At 43.7% G+C, this 27,314-nt stretch overlaps 1 protein-coding gene across 1 annotated transcript; it reads left to right on the forward strand.

The window, feature by feature from the left end:
- Positions 1 to 549: 549 nt before the first annotated feature.
- Positions 550 to 26,982, forward strand: abhd15a (abhydrolase domain containing 15a). The gene is made up of 3 exons (XM_055658102.1): positions 550 to 1,841; positions 22,527 to 22,879; positions 26,099 to 26,982. Exons 1-3 carry the CDS (start codon positions 1,413 to 1,415, stop codon positions 26,631 to 26,633), a joined length of 1,317 nt encoding a protein of 438 aa, XP_055514077.1. The 5' UTR covers positions 550 to 1,412; the 3' UTR covers positions 26,634 to 26,982.
- The last annotated feature ends 332 nt before the right edge of the window (positions 26,983 to 27,314 follow it).

Here is a 27,314-nt window from a genome sequence, read left to right on the forward strand (position 1 = left end):
GTTGGCAGACAGTAAGCAAAGAGTAGGGATTTTCAGAATGGCAGGCAGTGACTAGTGGGGTGTCGCAAGGTTTGGTGCTGGGACTCCAGTTGTTATAATAGAAACATATAAAATTCTTAGAGGCTTGGACAGGGTAGATGCAGGAAAAATGGTCCCGATGTTGGGAGAGTCCAGAACCAAGGGTCACAGTTTAAGAATAAGGGGTAGGCCATTTAGGACTGAGATGAGGAAAAACGTTTTCACCCAGAGAGTTGTGAATCAGAGGAATTCTCTGCCACAGAAGGCAGTGGAGGCCAATTCACTGGATGTTTTCAAGAGAGAGTTAGATTTAGCTCTTAGAGCTAAGGGAGTCAAGGGATATGGGGAGAGAGCCAGACTGAATTTGGATGATCAGCCATGAATGGCCTACTCCTGCACCTATTTTCTATGTTTCTATGTTTGACATATTGTTTTCAAGGCAGTTTGTGAAGATGCGAATCTATGAACATTTTTCTCCATTCCCAAGTTCAACTCTCGACATTAGCTTTCCCAACGAAACGATTCTCTCTCCCCCCCCCCTCCCCCCTCTATTGGCTGCGACTTTCTGAGCCACTTTAGATGCAAGCCATTGGGTCGAGCTCTGGGTAAAGCGAGGCAGTTCCCCACACACAACTCTTATCGTCAGCTGGAGGTCGGGAGGAGGGCGAGGATTTGCAGAGAGGGACGAGAACACGGCCGACGCCGGAGCGCAGATAGAGACAGAAGAAAGGTCTCGACCCCAAACGTCCCCCATGCCTTCTCTCCGCAGATGCTGCCTGTCCCGCTGAGTTACTCCAGCTTTTTGTGTCTATCTTCGGTTTGAACAAGCATCTGCAGTTCCTTCCCACACATTCAAATGGGATACCTGTCGAGATTGTGAGCAGCGAGAGATTTGAGTTGCAACGACAGCCAAACGCCGCTCCTTCTTGACTCTCACTTGGAAAGATGTGTGTGTGTGTGGACGCGGTTGGATGCTGCATCTTGCAAAGCGGCGGGCTGCAGTTTATTTAGGGGGACGGCGAGTCTAAAGGTTTGGTTCAACGACCGGTTCATTTGTTTCAGGCGGGGTGGCGGGGCATCGGATTGAGAAACAGTGCGATCGGAGCAACTTCCTCTCTTATGAAGTGGCTGCGTGCAAGAAGGCTGGAGCTGTGGGCTTTTGAGCATTTTGCAAACAGCGGTCTGGCGCGTCTCAGCTCATGAGGATATACATACATATATATATACATGTGTGTCATCTGATGTTCGAAGGCTTTGGGAGCCGCTGTTCGTTCACTTTGATGGTTCTGTTAGATTCCAAACAGTGCAACAGAAAGGAAGGGAAATTTCAGCAGAGACTGACTGACTAACTCCTCTTGTCGCTTTGCTTGAGCGCCGTGTGGGCATTTGTGGCGATGCCGCTGTGGGCTCCAGCGCTCTGTATCGCGTCCCTGGCTGTGCTGGCTCTGTTGGCCCGGCGATGGCTCGCTCGGTATTTACAGGACGTGTCGGACAGCGACCATGCCCCGCGGCTGATCTGCAAACCGTCGGCGCTGGCCAAATACCTGCTCAAAACGTGCCTGGCCGTGAGAGCGGGGTCCCAGCCCCTCTGGCTGTGGAGCAGGTTGCCTCACCTGCAGACGGTGTGGAGTGGGGTGTGGACCGCGGGCGCGGCCGTACACTTCACCCGGGATTACCTGCAGTTGGCGGACGAGGGTCTGGTGGCGCTGGACTGGGCAGTGGCGGCGGCCGGCACCAGGAGGCGATCTTCCAGCAATTCCCCAGCGCCCATCGTCCTCGTCATCCCCAACTCCTTCGGCAAGATCACCAGCAATGTCATCAAGGTGAGAGGCCAGCCCCGGGCCAGCGGTAATAATGGGGGAGAAGGCAGGAGCATGGGGTCAGGAGGGAGGGAGAGAGACAGACAGAGAGGGATCAGCCATGATTTGAGTGGCGTAGTGGACTTGATGGGCTGAATGTCCTAATTCTGCTCCTATCACGTGAATTTATGAGCCCTGGTGCTGCAACTGCCCCTTCCAAAAACGCAGGGGGGCAAATGCAGGGCAAAACACAAAGTGCAGGAAGAATTCGGGCAGTATCTGTGGTGGAAAGAGTGGGTGGACGGGACCCTTCTTCAGACTGATTGGGAGTAGGTGGAGAAAGCTGGAAAATAGAGGTGGCGACGGGCAACTTTGGCAAACGGTAGGTGAATACTTCCCCACCCCCCCTGCATTACAATCAGTCTGAAGAAGGGACCCGAAACGAAATGTAACCGATGATAGACACAAAATGCTGGAGTAACTCAACAGGACAGGCAGCATCTATGGATAGAAGGAATGGGTGACGTTTCGGTCGAGATCCTTCTTCAGATAGGCTCAGAAGGGTCTCCACCCGAAACGTCACCCATTCCCTCTATCCAGAGATGCTGCCCGTCCCACTGAGTTACTCCAGCATTTTGTGTCTATCTACCTTCGGAGAATTGGTCTTTCAGAGAGCAAGCACCGGGCTATGGGGCCGAAGGGCCTCCTGCCGTTCTCAGTAGCTCCCTGAGTGTGAGAGTGATTGTGTGTGAATCCGTGCGAGTGTGTATGTGAGTGTGCGTGTGTGTGTGTGTGAGTGTGTATAGGTGTGTGTGTGAGTGCATGTGTATGAGCGTGTGTATGTGAGTGTGTATGTGTGTGTGTTTGTGTGAGAGTGTTTGTGAGTGTGTATGAGTGTGTTTGTGAGTGTGTGTGTATGTCTGTGTGTGTGAGTATGTTGTGTGAGTGTGTGTGTGTGTGTGAGTGTGTGTCTGTGTGTGTGTGTGTGTGAGAATGTGTGTGTGTGTATGGGTGTGTGCGAGTGTGAGTGTGGGTATGTGTGTATGTTTGTGAGTGTGTGTGTGTGATTGTGTGAGTGTGTGTGTGTGTGTGTGTGTGTGAGTGTGAGTGTGTGTGTGTGTGTGTGTGTGTGTGTGTGTGTTTTAGAGATTGAGTTCCTTTCATGTTGTGCTATCCGCTGCTTGCTCGCTTTGTAAATTTCCGTTTAGTTGACCTCCAATCGCGTCACACAAACAAGTCTTTGCAAACTTCGCATCAATGTCGCCTAGAAACTTTGCTTTGAACTTTGCGGGAAGTGTAGTCTATCCGCCAGTGATATCACCCATCCCACACCCCGCTCACTGGGAGCTTATTCTCAGAATAGGATTTAAAGTTTGATATGTTTAAGAAAAAAACAAGCGCATCAAAAATTCGTTGCTCAGTCTCAAATAAAAAAGACACGAAATAAACTTGCGCGCAGAAAGGAACTGCAGAAGCTGGTTTATACCGAAGGTAGACACAAAGTGCTGGAGTAGCTCAGCGGGTCAGGCAGCATCTCTGGAGAGAAACGATGGGTGATGTTTCGGGTCGGGACACTTCTGTAGACTTATATGAAATATATGTAGTTAGATGGTCCTTGTGGTTTAATACCGGACGGGGCAGCAAGGGCGAGGGCGGGCTCAGGTGCGTGACATTGGCCGCTGCGGTTTCGCTATCGCAGTGTGAAGCTGCATCTTTGTGTCAGTGTTATTTCTATCTTAATTCCTTAATTCAACATTGATGTCTGTGTGCGTAAGCGACTGGTGCCCCCCCCCCCCCCAATCCAACGTGTCAACTACCGCTCCCAGAGTGTTGCAGCTTGAAGGAGCCAACACAGCAGCGTAAATATCCTCACGCTGAGTTCTCAGAATCAAGGGGAACACAGTTTAAAGGAGGTACACAAAATAGCTGGCGAAACTCAGCGGGTGCAGCAGCATCTATGGAGCGAAGGAAATAGGCAACGTTTCGGGCCGAAACCCATTTTCCAGCATCTGCAGTTCCTTCTTAAACAGTTTAAAGGAGACGTGGCTGGGCAGGTTTTTGCTGGGAACGTGGTGGTGGAGGCAATGGTAGATACGGCAGTGGTATCTACTCTAGGAGGCAGAAAGATACGCAGGGAATGGATGGGCAGAGGAGATTAGTTGAATCTCGCACCATGGCCGGCACGGACATAGTGGGCCGAAGGGCCTGTCCCCCCGTGCTTGTACTTTTGTATGTGAAAGCAAAACAACAGTTCGCCAACGGCGCTGATGAAGCCCGCTCAAGCAAGGTGCACACAGCAGAAAACAATCGCGCAGGAAATCAAAGGTAGACACAACATGCTGGAGTAACTCAGCGGGTGAGGCAGCATCTGTGGAGAGAAGGAATGGGTGAGAAGAGATCAGTCTGAAGAAGGGTCTCGACTCGAAACGTCACCCATTCCTTCTCCCCATAGATACTGCATCACCCGTTGAGTTACTCCAGCACTTTGTGTCTACCTTCCATTTTACCCAGCACCTGCAGTTCTTTCTCACAAGTGCAGGAAATCATCCTGTTTTATCTCAATACTGCCTGTGCACATTCTTTGCATCCCAGGTGCTAGGAACATCTTGGCTAGGATTTCAAATTCACCTGTGTGTAGAAACATAGAAATTGGGTGCAGGTGCAGTAGGCCATTCCGCTTCCGCCCTTCGAGCCAGCACCGCCATTCAATATGATCATGGCTGAACATCCAAAATCAGTACCCCGTTCCTGCTCCCCCCCCCCCCCCCCCCCCCCCCCCCAGAGAATTCCACAGATTCACACAACTCTCTGGGTGAAAAAGTATTTCTTTATCGTTGAACTTGACACAATTATTTTCCTGTTTCAGGGAAATATGTGTCAATTTCTATGATAACCAGATACATTGGAAATCCCAGCTGTTCTGAACACCTTGGACGGAACATAGAACAGTGCAGTCCAGGTACAGGCCCTTCAGCCCACAATACCTGTGCCGAACATGTCGCCAAGAAACCAATTTAATCTGCCTGCACACGATTCATGTTCTTCCATTCCTTGCACATCCATGTGTCCATCTAAAATCCATCCTCTACTCCCTCTTCACCTATGACTGCACACCTGTACATGGTACTAACACCATCGTCAAGTATGCAGATGATACAACGGTGATTGGCCTCATCAGCAACAACGATGAGCTGGCCTACAGGGAGGAGGTCCAGCACTTAGCAGCATGGTGCGCTGACAACCAACCCTGGCCCTTAACCTCCAAGAAGACCAAGGAGCTCATTGTAGACTTCAGGAAGTCCAGAGGCGGCACGCACACCCCCCTAAATGCTCTTAAATGCCACAATGGTATCTGCCTACTGGCAGCATGTTCCAAGCACCCCACCACCCTCCATGTAAAAAACTTGCCCCGCACAGCTCCTTTACACACTACCCCCCTCAACTCAAAGCTATGCCCTCTAGTCTTTGACGTTCCCACCCTGGGAGAAAAAAAGTTCTGACTGTCTGCCTTTAAGGGGATAAACACAAAACTGCTGTCGGGTAGTATGGAGATTCCCAGTGTTCCCATCCCCAAACCATTACAGTTCAGTGTTAGTGCATTGACTCTTAAACGGTTGTTCGGAGAGGCCGTTTTTGCAGCCTTTGACAGGGATGATTGAGATGTGAACATGAGAATTAGGAGAGGTCGGGCATTTTGGTACCTCCTGCCTGTGCTGACAATCAGTCAGATCTATCTCAGCACCAGTCACCAGACTAAACCCGTAAAACTTGATATCCAAAAATCCATCAAGCTCAGTCCTGAACGTGCTTAATAATTGATCATCCATGATCGTTAATACCACGTGGTAATATCCTGTGGATGAAGAATAGTCTTTACATCTCTGTCCACTTTCTATTTTCTGCTCATGAATCAATCTATAATCCATGTCAGTACATTACCCTCAATTTCATGCGGTCTTAACTTTGTTGGTAACCTCTGGCATAGCGCCTCACCAAAGGCCTTTAGAATGTCCAAATAAGAAAAAATTAGGAGTGACATTGTCGAACCCTTGATTAAATTTGATAGGACGTGGGGAAGCTTTATTCAACATTTTCACACGATATAAATTGTCCCCTTTCCAACCGCTATAATAATTATTTTACCTTTATACGATGGAACGGACTTGACGACAAACAGGGACTTAAATTGTTGAAATTCTTTGTAGCCCAGATTCTGTTTTGCTTTTTGTTTAGTTTAGTCTGTTTTGTTTTTCTCTATTTTTTTCTCTTTATTTTCTATTTTTTCTTTTTATCTTTTTGTTTTTATATATACAAGTTCTCTTTTAAACAACTATATTTACATAGAGACCGGGAGGTCTATACCCACTGTGTATTTTGACACTGGACTCATATTTAGGTTATACCTGGTATTATTGTAATCCTGATCCCTATGTATCAATATCATTGTTCTGTTTATCATTATTGGGGGTTTTTTGTGTTGTTTTGTTTTTGTTTTTGAAAAAAAATTAATAAAAAGATTTTAAAGAAGAATGTCCAAATATACAATTTCCATCTATTTTTCACAATACTACCTTTAAAACCTCTAGTTGTTTTGTCAAATGTGATCTCTCTTTCATAAAACTGTATTAATTTTGCCTGATCCTGTAATTTTCTCACAGCGCTGTTATATTTATCTTCATTATGGACATAGAAACATAGAAACATAGAAATTAGGTGCAGGAGTAGGCCATTCGCCCCTTCGAGCCTGCACCGCCATTCAATATGATCATGGCTGATCATCTAACTCAGTATCCCGTACCTGCCTTCTCTCCATACCCCCTGATCCCCTTAGCCACAAGGGCCACACATAACTCCCTCTTAAATATAGCCAATGAACTGAACATGGATAGACTGTAACATCTATCCTACACTGACATCAGGCTAACTCAGTGTCAGTTTCAGTTTAGTTTATTGTCACGTCTACCGAGGTACAGTGAAAAGCATTTGTTGCGTGCTAACCAGGCAGCGGAACAGAAAGGACCACTCACCTGTAGTCTTTTCTTTCTTTCCTTTGTTAAAATTGTGGGATTTTCATTTGCTTTCTTCCAATCTGTGGGAACTATTTTAGAATTGAAAAGCTGGAACACTTCTTATGCCGACGACATTCTATCTCTGTCCCGCCCACTCCCCTGACATCAGTCTGAAGAAGGGTCTCGACCTGAAACGTCACCCGTCCCTTCTCTCCATGAGATGCTGCCTGGCCCGCCGAGTTACTCCAGTATTTTGTGTCACACTTCTTATGCCAATGGGTTCAGGCCAACAACAGACAAACTTATGCACGTCACTAACTGCAGGTTCTTCCTCCCACAACCTGAGGTGAGAAGGGAAAGGTTTTATCGGTGCTTGAAGAGAACAAGCTGCCAGAGGAGGTATTTGAGGCAGCAACATTTAAAAGACATTTGGACAGGTACATGGATAGGAGAGTTTTAGAGGGATATGGGCCAAATGCAGACGGGTGGGACTAGCATAGATTGGGCATCTTGGTTGGCATGGACAAGTTGGGCCAAAGGGCCTGTTTCCTTGCTGTATGGCTCTATGACTATTTCTGAGGAAAGACCTCCCTCCAAGGCTTCCTAAACAACACCCTACTCCTTGTCAAAACTAAGCATCCAGCCATTGAGCCTGTGAGGACATTCACATGTCCCCATGCTGCCATTTCGCAAATGTTCAAACATTTTTCCAGTTCATGCAATCTGCTCTTCTCAACAGGTGGTATAAAATATAACCCAAAATAAATTACTTGCTATCATTTCTGTCATATCAACTAGGAGGCAGGTGGCAGGAAATCAGGAGCATTTATTTCTTTTAAGTTCTCAAGTTTAAATATATTTAAAAAAAGAAAAAGTAGATTAAATTCACTGAATCATAGAGTCATGCAGCACGAAAACATGCTCATCGGGACAACTCGACCAAGATGCCCCCATCAAAGCTAGTCCAATTTGCCCAGGTTTGGCTCATATCCCTCTAAACCTGCTTATCTATGTACCTGTCCAAGTGCTTTTAAACGTTGCTACTGTACAAATCTCAACTACGTCCTCTGGCAGGTTGTTCCATTTACCCACCTCCCTCTGTGTGAAAAGGTTGTCCCTCGGGCTCTTATTAAATCATTCTTCTTTCACCTCTAATCCTTGATTCTTCTCCCAAGGGAAAAACAGGTTGTGCTCTATGCCCCTCATAATGTTGTAAATGTTGATCACCCCTCCATTTTCGTACACTCCATACAATCACCCTACCTATTCTATTCGTGATTGTATACAGTACATCTCGATAAGATCGCCCCTCGGCCTCTTTCGCTCCAAGGAATAGTCCAAGCCTGCGCAATCTCGCCCTATAGCTCAGGTCCTCAAGTCCTGGCAACATCCTCCTGAATCTTCTCTGCAGTCTTTCTAGCTTAATGACATCTTTCCTTTAGCAGGCTGACCAAAACTGAACACCATGCTCTTAGGTACAGCCTTGCCAACATCTGTAACATAACGTACCAGTCTCTGCACTTAATTCTCTGACTGATGAAGGCCAGAAGCCTTCTCCACTACCCTATCAACTTATATCTCCTTATGAGATACTGCCTCGCATGATAATTCTGTATTGCTACTTGTGACTGTCTCTGACTCGAAAGATTATGATTTTGAGTTGCATTCCAGTGATACGAGCTAAGAAAACCAAGCTTATGCATCTCTGCAATAGAGAGGGGATCGGATACTGTTAGAGATGCTGTCTTTCAAATGAGATGTTAAACTGGGTATATGTAGAAAGGAACTGCAGATGCTGGTTGAAACTGAAGATAGACACAAAATGCTGGAGTAACTCAGTGGGTCAGACAGCATCTCTGGAGAAAAGGAATTGGTGACGTTTCAGGTCGAGATCCTTCTTCAGACTGGGGCCTGATTGTTAAGATCGATGCAAATGATTGTTCCGCACTATTCTAAGAAAAGCAGTGAGATAAACCTTAGTCAATATCATGAAACAGATTACCCGATCCTTATCTCTTTGTTTTTTTTGCAGCTCACCACGGGCCATAAATTGCCTATGGTGTTTCCTTCCTTTCAATAATTAACAGGTGGCAGCTGATTTCAGCAGCAATGGTTAGGTTAAAGATAGCTATTCCACATACTGATCATTCTCTGTGGGAAGAAGCAGTAGCTGTTATTGATCCATCATGAAAGAACGGGTCTGCCCTGTATTTATGATCTCAGGTGAGATAATGTAAATCTCTCTTTCAAACTCAGTGCACTGCGTTGAAATATCGTCAAGTCACAAAAGATGCTCTTTTAGGTCATTCTTTTAGGAAGAATGAGTAGAAATGTCTTTATTCAGAAGGTGGTGAATCTGTGGAATTATTTGCCACAAAGGTTGTGGAGGCCAAATCAGTGGATAATTCTAAGACAGAGATAGATAGATTTTTGATTAGTACAGGTGTCAGAGGTTATGGGGAGAAGACAGGAGAATGGGGTTAGGAAGGAGAGATAGATCAGCCATGATTGAATAGACTTGATGGGCCGAATGGCCTAATTCTACTCCTATCACTTTAAGACCTTCTGACCTTATAAATGTAAGCCTATTGCTCTTCAGCATGCTTAGGAAGTTGAGTCATGAAAAGAATTACCTTCTGAACCTTCTGAATTTGTAATCGGCAGGGCAGTACTCTGCATATCGCCAACTTGGATCATCTTTAATAATTCATCTTTCATAATTCATCTTTAAATTGAATCCGTTTTTGTCACATTAGTATTCTCACTCACTTTTAGTGGAATCAAGGATATGAATCAAAGTGATAAAAACAAAATGCATAATGATCCATATTTTAGAAGTTTGGATAGTCATCTACATTTCTTTCCGTTTTTTTCGTCATGGGATCCTTTCCTTTAAAATAGAATGATGCATCATAGTCCCAGGGCGAAGTAGAGAAGGCAGATAGCAACCCATTGCAATTTGTTACTGCGAGAGTGGTGCTGGAAATGTGTTAGATATTTGACCAAAACCAGACACAGTTGTTGATCTCAAACGATTCGTTGATACCTGTTGGGCTGGGAGTGAAAAGTGTGCTTCTTAGGTAGGACAAGCGCTCCAAAAACTATCATATATCAAATATCTATATCTTCAGGAGCTGCAGAGAGAAATTTGAGGATTCCACACAAAATTGGTTCCACACAGCAACACAATCTCCGTAACAGTAGTGCTTCTCTAAAATGTTTTTTTCAATGTAGTCAACGGTCACCATTTAAGTGATGGGCCCACTTTTTACAACTGCTTCCATTATTGTAGAGGAGTTCAGTTAGATAATGGAATGTAGAAGAATGCATGACAATTTGTTGCAGAGTTTCCTATCGATTGGACCTACTGGAGATGCTGTGCACCATGGTATAGGGGTTGGATATGTTAGGTAATTGTTTGTACAGCTCATGCGTGCGTCACCATGGCAAGGTTGGAATTGCATTTATTTTCCTGTTTGCTGAATAAATGCAACACCAATGAATATAGTATCTTTGTAACATCGGAAAGGAGTGGGTTGGGTGGTCCACTGAACCTGTTTTGTCACTTGGGAAGATCATGGTCGATCTGTTACCTAATTCCCCGAGCTAGCCTTTGCCATTAAAATGTCTGGTTAATAAAAATCTTTTAACCTCAGATTTACAGTTAATGATTGACTCAGGAAGAGAGTTCTAGATTGTTTCCAAAATTCTTGCTTGCTAGGCTTGATTGGAGTTTTTGGACTTCTCACCCACTATTTCTAAAAAAGGGTGGCACAGTGGTGCAGCAGGTAGAGCTGCTACCTCACAGCGCCAGAGACCCAGGTTCAATCCTGACCTCGGATGCTGTCTGTGTGGAGTTTGCGCGTTCTGTGACCATATGGATTTCTTCTGGCTGCTCCGGTTTCCTCCTACATCCCAATGGAAAGTGATTAAATAAATACAATGGCACTGGTTACTTTTGTTTTTGGAAGCCCTGCTCACAGCTTTGGAAACCCTGCCCTACCAGAATTTTCTACAGAATGTGGCACATATTGTACACCTGACAAAATACAGGTAGTTGTACCTTATCCATTTTCCATTAACATAAGTATATTATAATTCACATTGTCATTAGAACTTAAGTAGTTTAAGTCTCAATAGCCACATGGTTTCACTCACCCTTCTTGGGTTATGTGTTTCCTAATGTCATCCTGGCAATGTTACCAAAGCCCTTCCATAACATGAGGCAGTCACAAAATGGCTACCCCACCATAGGCTGAATCAACCATGGACTGTTTATTTTCTGATGATCTTTGCTGACAAATGTTTTTAAACATATTTCTAAATGTCTCAATGAATGGGGCCCTCTGAATTTCCCAGACATGGTTGGAGGAGGGAAGGGGACAGGGTATAAAGCAGTTCTGTCCTCTTGGTTCATTGAAATATGGAACTTCCCTGGACTCAGTGGAAAGTGGAAGGGTGGAGCAAGTGGTCAAATGTGTTCACATCTGGCCTTCAGTGTCTCCCAGACTTGCAATAGAAACATAGAAACATAGAAATTAGGTGCAGGAGTAGGCCATTCGGCCCTTCGAGCCTGCACCGCCATTCAATATGATCATGGCTGATCATCCAACTCAGTATCCCGTACCTGCCTTCTCTCCATACCCCCTGATCCCCTTAGCCACAAGGGCCACATCTAACTCCCTCTTAAATATAGCCAATGAACTGGCATCAGCTACCCTCTGTGGCAGAGAGTTCCAGAGATTCACCACTCTCTGTGTGAAAAAAGTTCACCAATGTACTGAACTGCTCACTAGCTTCCAATTCAGTCGACGGTGGGGAATCTAACTTGCCCAGTGGATTTTTGGGGAGGAACATCTAGTCAGTTTTATGAATTTGATTTAAATCATTGTCAAAGAACAACTGCTGTAATGCCACACAGTTGATCCACAGAATTCCAAGTATGATTTGTTTGTTGATGAGATTTCATAAGTTCCAATATTTAACAATTGGTGGTTGGTTCAAGTAGATAGTCAAAGAAGAAGGTTGTTCTTCTTGCTGATCACTCGCTGTGGCTTGAAGAGCCAGCTGTCAACAACCTATTTCTATTCAGAAGGTCGGAATTAGATATTCAATGAACTTAGATTCAGCAAGTGTAAGTCTTTCTTTCAAACTCAATGTAGAGTTAGCACAGATGTACTCATAATGTATCTCCCACCAGTGCTTTAGAATATTCTGAGGTCACAGAAGATACTACACAAATGGAGGCTTATCTATCTTCCCTCAGCATGCTTGGGTCTGCCATTAATAATATTCCTTCTTTAAACTGAATCAACCCTGAATCAGGTTAATATTATCACCCATTTTCAGTAGAAACACTCAATTGATTTATATCCTAATATATCCTTTGGAATAGGTAACTTTGTGTTCTGTTCAGTGTTTAAGTGACTTTGGAATAGATTATCAACCAAAATAGGCCATACAGAAAATGGAAAATAACAGATATTTAGCATCTATGCAGAGAAATAGGATTTTCATTAGAATCAACCTGATATAGAAATACCTTGCAGGTAGATGGGACTAGGGGAGAATACGTGTTCGGCACGGACTAGAAGGGCCAAGATGGCCTGTTTCCGTGCTGTAATTGTTATATGGTTAAATACTAACGGTGTTTCTTTGTATCCAGTATTTGTACAATTTTTCAGCTTATAATTTATTTTAAAAATCAGATTTAAACCAAATTCCCCTGAAATTGAAAGTGCATTTTAATCATCCTGAATAATTGATTTCAAAGTAGGAATGCAATTATTGAAGCTTTCGCGCAAGGGATGTTTTTGGGAACATTTAAGTTATTTCACATTGTGTTATCAGTTCTTCAGAAATCAATCAACTGTAGATTTGTACTCCTTGTGGTAGCCTAAGTGATGCACAAATGTATTAGAGGTAAAATCAATAAAGCAAATGTATTTAATCAAACACAAATATGAATTAAAATCTACCCTTGCCATAGTAAGTATAGCCTGAATTCACTGTTGAGTCAGATTGGATTAATCATGTGTAAATCCTAGTTCCTGTTTCACAGCTGCATTGATGCCCGGCATCACATCATATTAACATTATATATGGTGTACATGGAGGCTACTTTCACATTCATTTATTGTGTGGCTTAAACAATAACATTTGTTTAGTGGCAGGCTCTACCTAAAAAGAAAAACTCCACTTAAAAATGTTTTGAAAAAAAAATCATTAAAATTAAATTATGCCCACTGGTGGTGAGGACAAAACAAGTACAGGAGTGTTTCTTGGGCTCTTGTGTGCAGCCCATATTAAGTGGAAGTAAGTTTCACCAGTGAATAGAACTAAGGATTTAAGAAGGAACTGCAGATGCTGGAAAATCGAAGGTAGACAAAAGTGCTGGAGAAACTCAGCGGGTGCAGCAGTGAAGGAAATAGGCAACGTTTTGGGCCGAAACCCTTGGGTTTCGGCCCGAAACGTTGCCTATTTCCTTCGCTCCATAGATGCTGCTGCACCCGCTGAGTTTCTCCAGCACTTTTGTCCACAATAGAACTAAGGAGTTTTTTTCGAAGATAGACAGAAAAAGATAGAGTAACGAGTAACTCAACAGGGTCAGGCCAGACAGCATCTCTGGAGAAAAGGAATAGGTGATGTTTCGGGTCGAGACCCTTCTTCAGACTGACTTTTTTTTACTGACTGCAGCAATAGACTGCGCTGTGAAATGGAACGCTGCTTGACTCGCCTATACGAGTCTATCTTGTTACTGGACAGTTTTTCCGGGTCTTTCGAAAAAAATGTAAGCAGAATTCCAGCAGAAAGTTACCAAGCAGGCAGTAATGCCCCTGTCCCACTTAGGAAACCTGGACGGAAACCTCTGGAGACTTTGCGCGCCCCACCCAAGGTTTCCGTGCAGTTCCCAGAGGTTGCAGGTGGTTGCCGGAGGTTGCAGGTAGTGGAAGCAGGTAGGGAGACTGACAAAACCCTCCGGGAACCGCATGGAAACCTTGGGCGGGGCGCAAAGTCTCCAGAAGTTTCCGTTCAGGTTTCCTAAGTGGGACAGGGGCATAAGGGATGGCACCCTGGCACGGAAGACTATAACTTTAACTTTGACTTCCACGTCTTCCTTGAGGAGATTGCAACACAGAGGACCGGTTTCTTGTGAGAGTCAAACTGCAAGGATGTTAGTTCTGCCATTTGGTGGGAGATGGTTGTGGCATTAAATGCAACTTTCTAACCCCAGCGCTGCTGACCAGTGCCAAACCCCCTGTGGCATTGATTCCTTGAAAGAAAAATGCAGATCCTGACGGACTCTTGGGATGAGCTTCAAACTGGAGGAGGAACATCTGGGTGGCACTAAGAACCTCGGGTCTGTTTGGCAGGAGCCAAGCAAGTCCAGTGTAAATGGCAAAAGGAGTGCTAGAGTATTACACCAACCCATCCCACCAAGCAGCTCCTGCTCCGTCTGTGGCAATCCTCTGTGCCTGCTGCAAGTTGCTTCCCCAGCCACTGCATAATTCATAGAAATGGAGTGGAAGTGAATCGCCCTTCACCCTGAGGGATTGCCTAAGAAAGGGAAGGGGAAGGAAGAAATAAAGAGCCTGACGGTGCAGAGGGCAGATCCCTGAGTGACCAATGTGACCTGGAGAAACATTTGAGCAATAATATCCATTAATAATTAGTGAAATAAGTCAATTGAATGTTACATTTTGATAGAATGGTGGTTATTAGGGTTCATCAGCAGTGACAGCCTGACAAATACTTGCAGAAGCTGAGCATCAAACATTCAGATGACAGGAAGTAACAAAATAGATTCCTTATCTTTCAGCCTTTGTAATTCTGCAACTTGTACAGTACCTGAAGCTGCATAACTGCCCGTTATTTTATCTCCAATTTGAGAGGCCTATCTAGAACACCCACATCTGTGACACAATTGCGCTAAAACCACATCAATCTGAGAAACCGCATACATGATCACAGCAGACATAGCTAGCGGCTGCTCTGTGGATAATTGACACTAAAGTATTTTCTTCAGTCACGGAAGACCATTTATATTTACGCACATATGATCAGAATTACAATCCTTAGCATTCATTTTGAAAATCCACTAATGTAATGTTCCAGAAATAGTGGTTTATCTTCACCACTAAAAAAAAAAAAACATTGGACACGATCTTCAAAAATACTGCATGTCACAGGATCTGTGCATCTACAGCATTGGTGTGACATGTGCAGTGTCATCCATTATTGATTAGTGAACTAACCCCCATTAAATATTAACATTTGACAGAGCCATGGTTGTCAGAGGATGCATAGTTAGTTCATGAGTAGTGGCAGCCAGACAAATACTTGCAAAACCACACCACGTGAGCGCTCAGTACAACGTCACTCGACTCACTCGGGGGAAGAAACCAGATTGAAACCTTGTGATTTTTTATTTTGGCGCGGTTCCATTTTGTTGGAAATTTGTTACTTAATGCATTTGAATAGTTGTGATGTTTTTCCGTCTTGCAGCGTTAATGTTATCTTGAAATTGTTTCATCTCAATGGACCTGTGCTATTGTTTTGAGTTGCCTACTTTGTGATTCAAATCGCAAATTGCAGACTTAATTAGTATCAAGCAGCAGTTTACTAGATCCACATGCGAGATTAACCTCGGTCAGGGCGATTTGTCCCGTTTGTGGTAATTTTCTCTTACATCTACACTGAATTCACCCTGAAACTGTGCAGGTGGGAAAATCTAATCAAGACTCACAGAGCAGTACAGCCCAGAATTGTTAAATAGCACAAATAAAATGATATAAATACAAATACTATTAATAACACAACGTGAGATGTTATATACAATTACAGAAGACAAATTGTTGTATGTTAGTATGTCCTCTGTGTTCTGTAACTTCTGCAGCTTTGACCCTTAACGAAAACCTACGGCAAATACTGTACTCTGCACAGGTGATGAACGCTCTCCAAAATTCTTGTGCGAGCTATTCTTTAACTGAAGTGTTATTCACTCTTTGATATTATAGTTGATCCAGTGGGGTGGCACAGTGTTGCAGCAGGAAGAGCTACTGCCTCAGAACGCCAGAGTCCTGGGTTTGATCCTGACCTTGGGTTTTATCTGTGTGGAGTGTGCATGTTCTCCCTGTGACTACGTGTGTTTCTTCTGGGTGCTCTGGTTTCCTCCAACATCCCACAGACGTGCGGGTTGGTAGGTTGAATGGTCTCTGTAAACGGCCTCAAGTGTGGTGGAGTGGATGAGAAAATGGGTTAACTAGAGTGAACGGTTGATTGATGGTCGATGTGGACTCGGGGCCAAAGTGACAGTTTTACATGCTGAATGTCTAAACTAAATGGCAAACTCAGCTTGCATTTCCTTTAGATGCTGAAGTCAGTCCTGTTTTATAATCCAAATTTCATACTGTGACAATTTGAATGAGACAGTATACTCTTTTGATGTACTACCTTCATCTTGTTTGCTGCTACAAGAAATATTTGATCTCCAATCATCAGCACAACAAAGATACTTTGATGGGGAAACGTTTGAGCTTATTCTTCTAAAAGGTTGTTAGCTCCATTTAATAATGTTTGCCACTTTCAAATGCCACTGGGGTCAGAACTGAGCCATCTTGTCATTTATGCCATGACTTGCAAATGTTAGTGATATCAACACAGCAGGGGAACCAGAAGAAAAGTCTTATTTCAAAGGGCAAAATCTACAAGATTTTATTTTGGTTTACTAGTCTGTTTGAAAAAAAATCAAACACTGACACTGCATCTCCCACACCATCTTGGAATAGAAATTTAATTTAAGTTTACTGTGAGTTAAGTGAAGTCACCTGACTACAATTTATCCAGCAATAAATAATGTTACGATATTCGCATCTCGAAAGTAAAGTCAATGCAGAATAATTACTCTTATACTCTGCAAATTATACCACTTAGGTTAATTCATACCTGTGTCTCAAATAAATAGTGGTCAGTACAGACGTGTCTGTTTACCGTAACACTATATTTTCTCCGTAGCTATAACATTAAAGTGAACTTCAGAATTGTGGTATCATGTTTATTTTGATGCTATGAATCTCACCGTTGATTACTGGAGTACACCACTGATTCTTAGGGGATGCTTTATCTCAAGACCACACTATTCCCTACCAGCCCTGTAGTTTAGTTTAGTTTGGGGATACAGCGCAGAAACAGGCACTTCGGCCCATCGAGTCAGCAACCGACCAGCGAATGCCGTACAGGCGATCTTGCACGCTAGGGACAATTTACAAATTCTACCAAAGCCAATTAACCACAAACCTGCACGAATGTGGGAGGAAACCAGAGCACCCGGAGAAAACCCACGCAGTTACAGGGAGAATGTACAAAACTCCATACAGACAGCAACCGTAGTCAGGATCGAACGCGGGTCCCTGGTGCTGTAAGGAAGCCATTCTACCACTGCGCCACTGTGCCACCCCGCAAGAGCTCCGCCAAATTTCACAAGATAAAAGTCTATTTATTTAAGTAGCCCTGTGTGTCCTGGGAACGAAGCTGGTACAGATTGTAGAGAGAATGGCTAGCAAAGATTGGTAAAAATCCCCTTGGCAACCCCTTCCCCCAAAAGGCCAATTGTACTCTCTCCTCAGGAGACGACTGATATATTGGATCAAGGCCATGCCTGCAAATTTTGTTGAGGCCCCTTCAGCTATTCGCCAGCATATAGTGGACCCGATAGACTATCATCAATAACATTATAGAGCCAAAAGACATGGGAACTGTACGAATTAGGAGTTTGATTTAGTTTAGTGGAAACGAGCACTTCAGCCTACCAAGTCCACATCAACCATTCATCACCCGTCCATACTAGTTCCATGTTATCCTAAGTTCACATCCATTCCGTACCCACTTAGTGCAACGTCACAGAGTCCATTTAACCTACAAACCCATACGTCTTCATCTAGTGATGATCTAAAAGCAGATCTATACTATCTCCCAAAAGAATTGGGAGTTGACCTCTTGCAACAGGGTGTGATTGCATGAAGACATGACTGACCACAGGAAAAAACACACTGTGTTCACACAGAAGCAATGGGAGAGAACCTTCATTGTAGAATCTTAACCAGAGGAAGCATTTCAACATTTCCCCATTTAAAATTGTACTCCATTTACAGGATTAAATACCAAGCCTGAAAGTTAAACGCTGTTAAGGAACCTGGCAATGTTAGTTTTCGAATAACTAGACAAGATATATTCTGCCCAGATGGTGCAAGGATTGCAAGTGAAATTAAATATTGGGTTGAAAGATAATCATTTTCATTTTACTTATCACAGCACCATCTATTATAAAGTTACTGTAAAATCAAAAAGTTTGATTATACTTACTGCAACATGTAATCCTATAATGAGTATGGGTGTGGCATTCACTTTACATATTCACATACAAATTAGTTCCACTACTGTGCTTCCTTACTGCCCTGTGATTCACAAAATCATCATTAAAGGAATCTGAAAATGCTCTGATGTTCCTTCAAAGGCTCTTGAATTGCATCTAATCAGCAGTGGTAGAGACTCATTCACCGTATGTTTTTTGTAAGCTCTCTTTGATTTGAGAAGTTGTAATGTGGTGTCTCGCAAGACATTTATTTTTTAAGAAAAGCTGACTACCAGTTAGGTGGATATTGAGAACAGTCCTTTTTTTGACTTTGGTCAGTTTTCAGGATCTTGGCGTCCCTGGCTCAGCCAGCTTTCATTGCTCTTTCCAAACTGCCCAGGAGAAGGCAGTGGTGAGCTGTCTTCTTGAGCTCCTGCAGTTTTTCCAGTGAAGGTATTTTCACAATTACTGTTGGGCAGGGAATTCCAGGATTTAGATGCTGTGATTATGATATATTTCCAAGTTATGAAAGTGTGTGACTTGGAGGGGAATCTGCATATGGTGGTATCCCCTTATGCCCAAACACCTTTTATTCTTGTTGGAAGTGGTTGCCAGTTTGAGAGGTGCTGTTCGAGTAGTTTAAGTAGGTAACTGCAGTGGGGGTGCAGATGATTCACAGTCAAACCTGTTTCTACCAGTGGAGGAGGGAATTAATATTCAGGATGGCAGATACCAGCCAAACTGACTGCCTTGGCCTGAATGATATAGAGCCTCATGACTTCTGTTGTAAATGCATGATTCCAAGTGGAGAGCATTCCACCTTGTGGACTGTGGGAGGGTTATGGGATATCAGGAGTAAGTTACTCCCCAAAGAACACCTAGAGTCTCACCAACTGTTGTAGCCGTTGTATTGGATCGACTGGGCTTATACACATTGGAATTTAGAAGGATGAGAGGTTATCTTATAGACACAATTCTTGGACAGGTTAGTTGCAGGAAAAATGTTCCCGATGTTGGGGAGTCCAGAACCAGGGGTCACGGTTTAAGAATAAGGGGGAGGCCATATAGGACTGAGATGAGGAAAAACGTTTTCACCCAGAGAGTTGTGAATCTGTGGAATTCTCTGCCACAGAAGGCAATGGAGGCCAGTTCACTGGATGTTTTCAAGAGAGAGTTAGATATAGCTTGAGATAGACACAAAAAAGCTGGAGTAACTCACCGGGACAGGCAGCCTCTCTGGAGAGAAGGAATGGGTGACGTTTCGGGTAGAGACCCTTCTACAGACTCTTGGGGCTAACGGAATCAAGGGATATGGGGAGAAAGCAGGAATGGGGTACTGATTTTGGTTGATCAGCCATGAACATATTGAATGGCGGTGCTGGCCGAATGGCCTACTCCCTGCACCTATTTCCCATGTTTCGATGTATTCATATGTCTGGCTCAGTTAAGTTTCTGGCCAATAATGATCACCATAATGATAGCAGAGGCTTGACAATGGTTATGTCACTTAGAGTAAGACTCTTTACTTGGAGATGGTGTGACATTATTGTGGCACAAATGTTCCTTGCCATTTATTAGCCCTTGTCTTCATGCTGTATGTAGGTGTTGATCGATTTATTGCATGATACAGCATGAAAACCGGCCCTTGGCCCCACCAAGTCCATGCTAAATATTATTGATCACGCATTCACACTGGTTCTATGTTATCCCACTTTCACATCCACTCTTTACACACTAACTAAAGGCAATTTACAGAGGCCAATTAACCTACAAAGAAGTACACATGATGCCCACACAGTCACTGGGAGAATGTGCAAACTCCATGCAGAAGGCACCTGAGGTCAGGATCAAAGATTATAGAGCAGAGCAAGATAGACCACTCCTCCGAAATCCAATGGACTGACGTGTAGTACGTAACGGAACGTCACGGCCGCCATTTGTTTATGCCAAACGCGACATCTTTGGTAGTGGGGACGGACTCCACTGTTCTACAATCTGCTCTTACATCAGGTCGCAGGGAAAAGCAAAGATACTAGAGGCTTCTCTAGTATCTTTGGGGGAAGAGGACGTTTCCTCCACTCCTGAGTTGATCAGGGACTGATTCTCGGTCCCCCCCCCCCCTGATACCAGATGAAGGCGGCCGGCGAGAGAGCCTCAAGCGTCTGCCCGCGGTCGGCGCTCCCGTCCCGAGGCAGCGGGCAATGCTCCTCTAGTATCTTTGGTGTAATCCGTTCCAAAGATTGATCCACTCTATCATCTTTGGTGTAATCAGTGTTGTAGGGAACAGTGTTTCATAGATCATTGATCACTTCACATATTAAGTTAATATTATTGTAAATGTTATGAATATTATTGTAAATTGCCGCTCATGTCATACCCATGTCATACGACGCTTTTTTGCGCAGAGCATCTTGCTCTGCTCTATAATCTTTGGTCAGGATCAACCCAGGTCTCTGGCGCCATGAGGCAGCAGCTCCACCAGCAGTGAGTGCCACTTTTGTGCTGTAATGTGAACTACTTTATTTGAACTCTTGCATCTGCTCTGCCATTCAATAAGATCAAGATTAATTCCTGTCCTCAACGGCATCTTCCCATTCAATGGCCATCAAGGGAATAAAAATTATCAAATATTCATTAAATATTTCACAAATATTTGGGGAAGAAAATGAAGATTCTCAATTTTATGAGTCGTGAAGTTCTCCCTCTTCTTTGAGTGTGCTGCTCCATCCTTTACTCATGTCCATGTAACTTTGGCGAAACCAAGCATAGACACGGCGACCATTTCGCCGAACATTTGCGTTCGTTCCGCCAAGGCCTACAGGTTCTCCTGACATTTTAACTCCTCTTGACATTCCTATACTGACCTTTCTCTCCTGGGCCTGCTCCATTGTCAGAGTGAGGCCATATGCAAACTGGAGGAACAACACATCATATTCCGCTTGGGTAGATTATAACCCAATGGTATGAATGTTGAACTGTCCAATTTTACTTAACTAAATTCCCCGCCCCTTCTTCCCCCCCCACCCCACCTTTCTTCCCCTCCGCTCTCTCCCATGTGCCCCACATGGACTTCCCTCCCCAACGCCTTCCTACAGTCCCTCTTCTAGCTTCACAATTTACAACTTCAACCTTTTTGTCTCATACCTCCTGTCCTTAAATCATGGCCTTTGTCCAACCATCTGCCTATCACCCCACCCTGCCCCCACCCCTCTCACCTATATCTGCCTATTGTATACCAAGCTTTGTCTTGCCCCTCCTCTATTCCAGCTTTCTTTCCTCCCCTACAATCAGTCTGAAGAAGAGTCCTGACATGAAAGGTCACCTATCTATGTTCTCCAGAGATGCTGCCTGACCCGCTGAGTTACGCCGGTACTTTGTGTCTTTTTTTGTAAACCAGCATCTGCAGTTTCTTGAATCTAACCTTGTCATCGTCATTCCAGCCTTAGAAAATAACCTCAGAATTTACCCTGTCAGGATATTATGTGTCAATGAGATTAGCTCTCTTTCTTCCAAATTACAAGACCGTAAACCTTAAAGGGACTGTGGGAAACTGGACCAAAAGTTGCTGAGAAAGACACTCAAATATTAAGAAGATGATACATGATATTTTATCGAGGACATTTAAAGATGGCCATTGTATGATGATGTTGATAGAAATGCCCATGTCCGCGTGAATGAATAATGAGAAAAGCAATGAGTAAAAATCATAAGTTCATAAGTGATAGGAGTACTTAATCATTAGGTTATTTGGCCCATTAAGTCTACTCCACCATTCAGTCATGGTTGATTTATCTTTCCCTCTTAGCTCCACTCTCCTGTCTTCTCCCCATAACCCCCAAAATGTTGGAAAGCACACTTTAACTAAGATGTTATTGAATATATTTAGAGACCTGCCGTTTTGTCTTAAGATTGTCTAATTTTACGAATTATGAAATAAAAAGTTTCCGAGTGGAAAGAAGTTCATGATTGAATGATTGAATGAATGAATGCATGACTGAATGATTGAATGAATGGATGAATGAATGAATGAATGAATGAATGAATGAATGATTGAATGATTAACCAAAACTGGCTGGTAAAGTATTTTCTAACACATGAATCAAGAGGCCCATCCTAATGAAAGTATCTGAACATGGATACTAAACCAAGTTTCTTAATGGTCGCTAACATTAAGTACACACCAAAATGAGCTTCTTGACTGTTTGGTCCACAGTGCTAGAGAGTGTGAGACCAAGGCAATGCACATCTCCAATTCTGTGCTCCTCAATGGTCTGTAGCCACGTGGAGATAAATATCTGGCTCAACTAAACAATGCTATAAATTGTGCTCATTCTGATTTTGTTTTTGAAGCTTTGTGCCTCAGCCCTGGATTGTGGCCATCGCCCAGTAATATTTAATAGAAGATGCCAGAATGGATGCCTTTTGACGACACTGAAGCTGCAGCAGTTTGGTGATCCATCTGATCTCAGAGAAGCAGTCAGATACATTCGATACAAACATCCAAATGCCAGGCTCTTCACTGTAAGCGAGAGCACAGGTGCTGGGCTGTTGCTCTCCTACCTTGGCGAGTGTGGATCCTCCAGCTATGTGACATGTGCTGCCTGCATCTCACCCATCTTCAGATGCCAGGAGTGGTTTGAGAAAGGATCGCCCTGGCTTTATCATTGGCTTCTGCTCCTTTATCAAAAAACTTGGCTGAGCAGGTGAGTGATTTGAAAAGTATTTGTCGCTCACTGTGAACTACATAGATACATAGAAAATAGGTGCAGGAGTAGGCCATTCGGCCCTTCGAGCTTGCACCGCCATTCAATATGATCATGGCTGATCATCCAACTCAGTATCCCATACCTGCCTTCTCTCCATACCCCCTGATCCCTTTAGCCACAAGGGCCACATCTAACTCCCTCTTAAATATAGCCAATGAACTGGCCTCAACTACCTTCTGTGGCAGAGAGTTCCAGAGATTCACTAGGCAGGTATACAGTGCATGATGTTGCAGTTAATATTTGTTATGGATTTTACTCCTGTACTGTGGAAGCTCCTTTTCCTACACTGCAGGGTAAGTCAAAGTCAATTTTATTCGTTACACGCACCCGAAGGTGCAGTGAAATGAATTTGCCAGCAGCGACACACTTAAAAAGAACACACAATACACAATAACATTTAACACAAACATCCACCACAGCATTCTTCACTGTGGTGGAAGGCAACAAAGTTCAGCCAGTCCTCCTCTTTTGTTCACCTGTGGTCTGGGCCATAAAGCCTCCGTAGTAACCGCTACGGACAGCCTGATGTACAGGCCCTCTCGTCGGGATGATTGAAACTTGGCAGTCACTTCATAACATGTTGCAGGCTTTACCAATGATTATTGATCATTCTCAGTGAACTACCTCACTATTCTGCACTTATTCAGTTCATGAAAACCTGGAGTATTGCGTACAGTTTTGGTCTCCAAATCTGAGGAAGGACATTATTGCCATAGAGGGAGTGCAGAGACGGTTCACCAGACTGATTCCTGGGATGTCAGGACTGTCTTATGAAGAAAGACTGGATAGACTTGGTTTATACTCTCTAGAATTTAGAAGATTGAGAGGGGATCTTATAGAAACTTACAAAATTCTTAACGGGTTGGACAGGCTAGATGCAGGAAGATTGTTCCCGATGTTAGGGAAGTCCAGGACAAGGGGTCACAGCTTAAGGATAAAGGGGAAATCCTTTAAAACCGAGATGAGAAGAACTTTTTTCACGCAGAGAGTGGTGAATCTCTGGAACTCTCTGCCACAGAGGGTAGTTGAGGCCAGTTCATTGGCTATATTTAAGAGGGAGTTAGATGTGGCCCTTGTGGCTAAGGGGATCAGGGGGTATGGAGAGAAGGCAGGTACGGGATACTGAGTTGGATGATCAGCCATGATCATATATTGAATGGCAGTGCAGGCTCGAAGGGCCGAATGGCCTACTCCTGCACCTAATTTCTATGTTTCTATGTTTGTATGAAAGACTTGGATAGCCTGAACCATTTTCCTTTTTCTTTTAATTTGCTAAAATTAGGCAGGTACATGGATCGGACAGGTTTAGAGGAATATGGGGCAAATGCAGGCAGGTGTGACCAGTGTAGATAGGTGATGCTTGTGAGATGCAAATGAAGTCTGAGGCAAAATCACAGTAGATTGTGGGTCGGAGGGCCTGTTCTTGTGCTGCACTGTTCTGTTCTATGTTCTATTGTATGGACATCAGGCACAACATCATCTGGTCTGGGTAAGATATTTTTGATGACAATTTGATGATGCTGCTGCCATTTATTTAAATATATATACTGAACTTTTGTTGTTTACTATGGGTTTTACAGGGTAATATGATTTTGTACTTGTTATGCTGCTGCACGTAAGTGTTTCATTATTCCGTTTCGGGACATATGACAATAAAACACTCTTCACTCTTACAGTGGAGAAGTGATACAAATGTCACTTGACATTTATCAGTTCAAGTTTCAAAGTTGTATTGGAGTTTGTTACATGCAGGCACAATCTGCTTCATTATCTGAAGAGTGGTAAATTGAGCTGAACTCCATGTGATCATATTATAGCACTGAAGAAGATAACAGAGATAGGGAGGAATTTGGCAATAAGGGAAAATAATCCTTGATCGGAGCTCTGAGAATGGATTCCAGTTTAGGTTAGTAAGCATGTGGACATTGATCAGAACTGAATTGGGATTCAGGTAACGACTTTTGAATGAGTTGTGGTGTGTGGAAGGTGGGTGTGAGACTAACCAGCAAAACATGGGACTTGTTGAGTTTGGAAGTCAAAAAGACATATTTCTTTATTTTAGCAGCAGATGGGCTGATGCAAAGGTTCAAATGTTGATATGTTAGAGGTGAAAATAGTTACTTTGTGATGAAACTGATATGCGCTTGGGGTTAAAAAGAATGCCAGGTTAAACAGTGTGATTCAAGCTGAGAGGGTGGTCAAGGACGGACATGAAATCTAAAGCAGCCACCTAAAATCAAAAGCTCTCAGGTACCTCTAGAGGCAACAAAGCATTGTGCATTTGATGTAAGATTATTTTAACGGAGATAATACTCAAATTGTCACGTGTAAAGCAGTTTGTTAGATCTTAGAGTGGATTTACCGGGGAATTGTTCATAACTCTGCTAAGTAATGGTGTGCAGAGGGGATTTACCAGAATGCTGGCTGGATTAGCTGGTGTTAACTCCAAGGAGAGCTTGGATAAATGGATTATTATCTCTGAACGTCAGATGTTAAGGGGAGAACTGATAGAAGTTTTTAATATTATGAGAGGTATTGATAGGGTAGACTTTTTTCCCAATGGTGGTAATGTCAAAGATGAGAAGAACTTTTTTTCACACAGAGAGTGGTGAATCTCTGGAACTCTCTGCCACAGAGGGTAGTTGAGGCCAGTTCATTGGCTATATTTAAGAGGGAGTTAGATGTGGCCCTTGTGGCTAAGGGGATCAGGGGGTATGGAGAGAAGGCAGGTACGGGATACTGAGTTGGATGATCAGCCATGATCATATTGAATGGCGGTGCCGGCTCGAAGGGCCGAATGGCCTACTCCTGCACCTAATTTATATGTTTCTATGTTTCTATCAGGCATAGCTTTAAGGCGAGGGGCGAATTTGTGATGTGCAGGACAAGTTTTTTTTCACACAGAGCATGGTGGGTGCCTGGAACATGCAGCCTGGGGTGATGGTGGAAGTAGATATGTTCGTAGTATTTAAGAGGTTTTAGATAGGCACATGGATATGGCGGGAAAGGAGGAAATGGATCAGTTGCCAGCAGATGAGTTTAGTTTACCTTGACATCATGTTCGGCACAGATTTTTGGGTTAAAGAGCCTGTTCCTGCGCTGTATTTTTCTATGTCATGTTAAAGGCCTATTTGTTAATATCCTTGCCCACTCCAGGTACACCACTGCACTGGGAGAGATCATTGACATGGAGAAGTTGTTTGCTACACAGACTCTGAAGGAGCTTGAGGAGGCGCTGTTCTGCCAAACGAAGAAGAGCAACTTGACGTGGGACGCGTACTGGGAGAAGAACGACCCTCTACGAGACGTGGACGAGGTCGCAGTGCCGGTGCTGTGCATTTGCAGCCAGGATGACCCCTGCCGAGGGGACGCGGACACGACCCTGCCCTTCGAGCTATTCGAAACCAACCCACATTTCTTCCTCCTGCTGACCAAACATGGCGGCCACTGTGGCTTCTTGAAGAGCAGGTCCTCCGCATGGAGCCACGACGTGTTGCTGGAGTATTTTAAATCTGTCAGTGAATTCTTCGTGACAGAGGAAAGGACAAAAAGTTTATCAAAAAGAAAATGTGCCGGAGCTGTAAACTCTATGTCTTACAAATGCGGCAGAGGTAATAGCTACAGAGGGGACGCCTTTTGCTCTCACAATATTCATGAAATTTTCAGCTGGCAGAGGTCCTACACCAGGTGATTGGAAATTAGGATCCATCAGGAAATTACGGTTCTTGTTGACTTTGAAAGTAAAGCTAATGCAGCTCTGTTTTACACGCACCATAAAATGCCATGCCGTTAGTGTGGACACGGGAGCAGCAATTTGAAGCAACGCCTCGTGTTATTGAGGATTAGACTTTTTATTTGGTAACTTAATTTCCAGGCAGCTAGAAAAAGAAGAATATACCCATTCTTTTTCGTGGAGATGAATCTACAACATTTCAATGCTTAAGGTGGAACTGCAGATGCGGGAAAAATCGAAGGTAGATTAAAATGCTGGAGAAACTCAGCGGGTGAGGCAGCATCTATGGAGCGAAGGAAAAGGTGACGTTTCGGGTCGACCCGAAACGTCACCTTTTCCTTTGCTCCATAGATGCTGCCTCACCCGCTGAGTTTCTCCAGCATTTTAATCTACCCACGACATTTCAATACTAAATTAAGCTAAAACGTAATTTATACGACTAGGCTAGGATGATTGTAAGCTCTAGAACACGTCAACGTATTTGTGAGTCTTATCCATGGTTTAATATTTCCCCTAAGAACAGGGTGCAATTTGCTATAGCAACTGTCTGTTGTAATTAACATTGACTTTTATATTCTGTCCCTGGGTGGAAACACTTCAGTCGGCGATTAACCTTTCATCCATTGTTCATACATCAAA

Source organism: Leucoraja erinacea, chromosome 28 (assembly GCF_028641065.1).
Source record: "Leucoraja erinacea ecotype New England chromosome 28, Leri_hhj_1, whole genome shotgun sequence".
Classification (NCBI taxonomy): Eukaryota; Metazoa; Chordata; class Chondrichthyes; order Rajiformes; family Rajidae; genus Leucoraja; species Leucoraja erinaceus.

What these genes read in the sequence shown, in the direction of transcription:
- abhd15a (XM_055658102.1), top strand. Translation starts at nt 1,413, where the DNA reads ATGCCGCTGTGGGCTCCAGCGCTCTGTATCGCGTCCCTGGCTGTGCTG. An exon ending in TCACCAGCAATGTCATCAAG is followed by an intron (nt 1,842 to 22,526) that starts GTGAGAGGCCAG and finishes TTGTTTTTGAAG; the next exon opens with CTTTGTGCCTCAGCCCTGGA. An exon ending in CAAAAAACTTGGCTGAGCAG is followed by an intron (nt 22,880 to 26,098) that starts GTGAGTGATTTG and finishes TGCCCACTCCAG; the next exon opens with GTACACCACTGCACTGGGAG.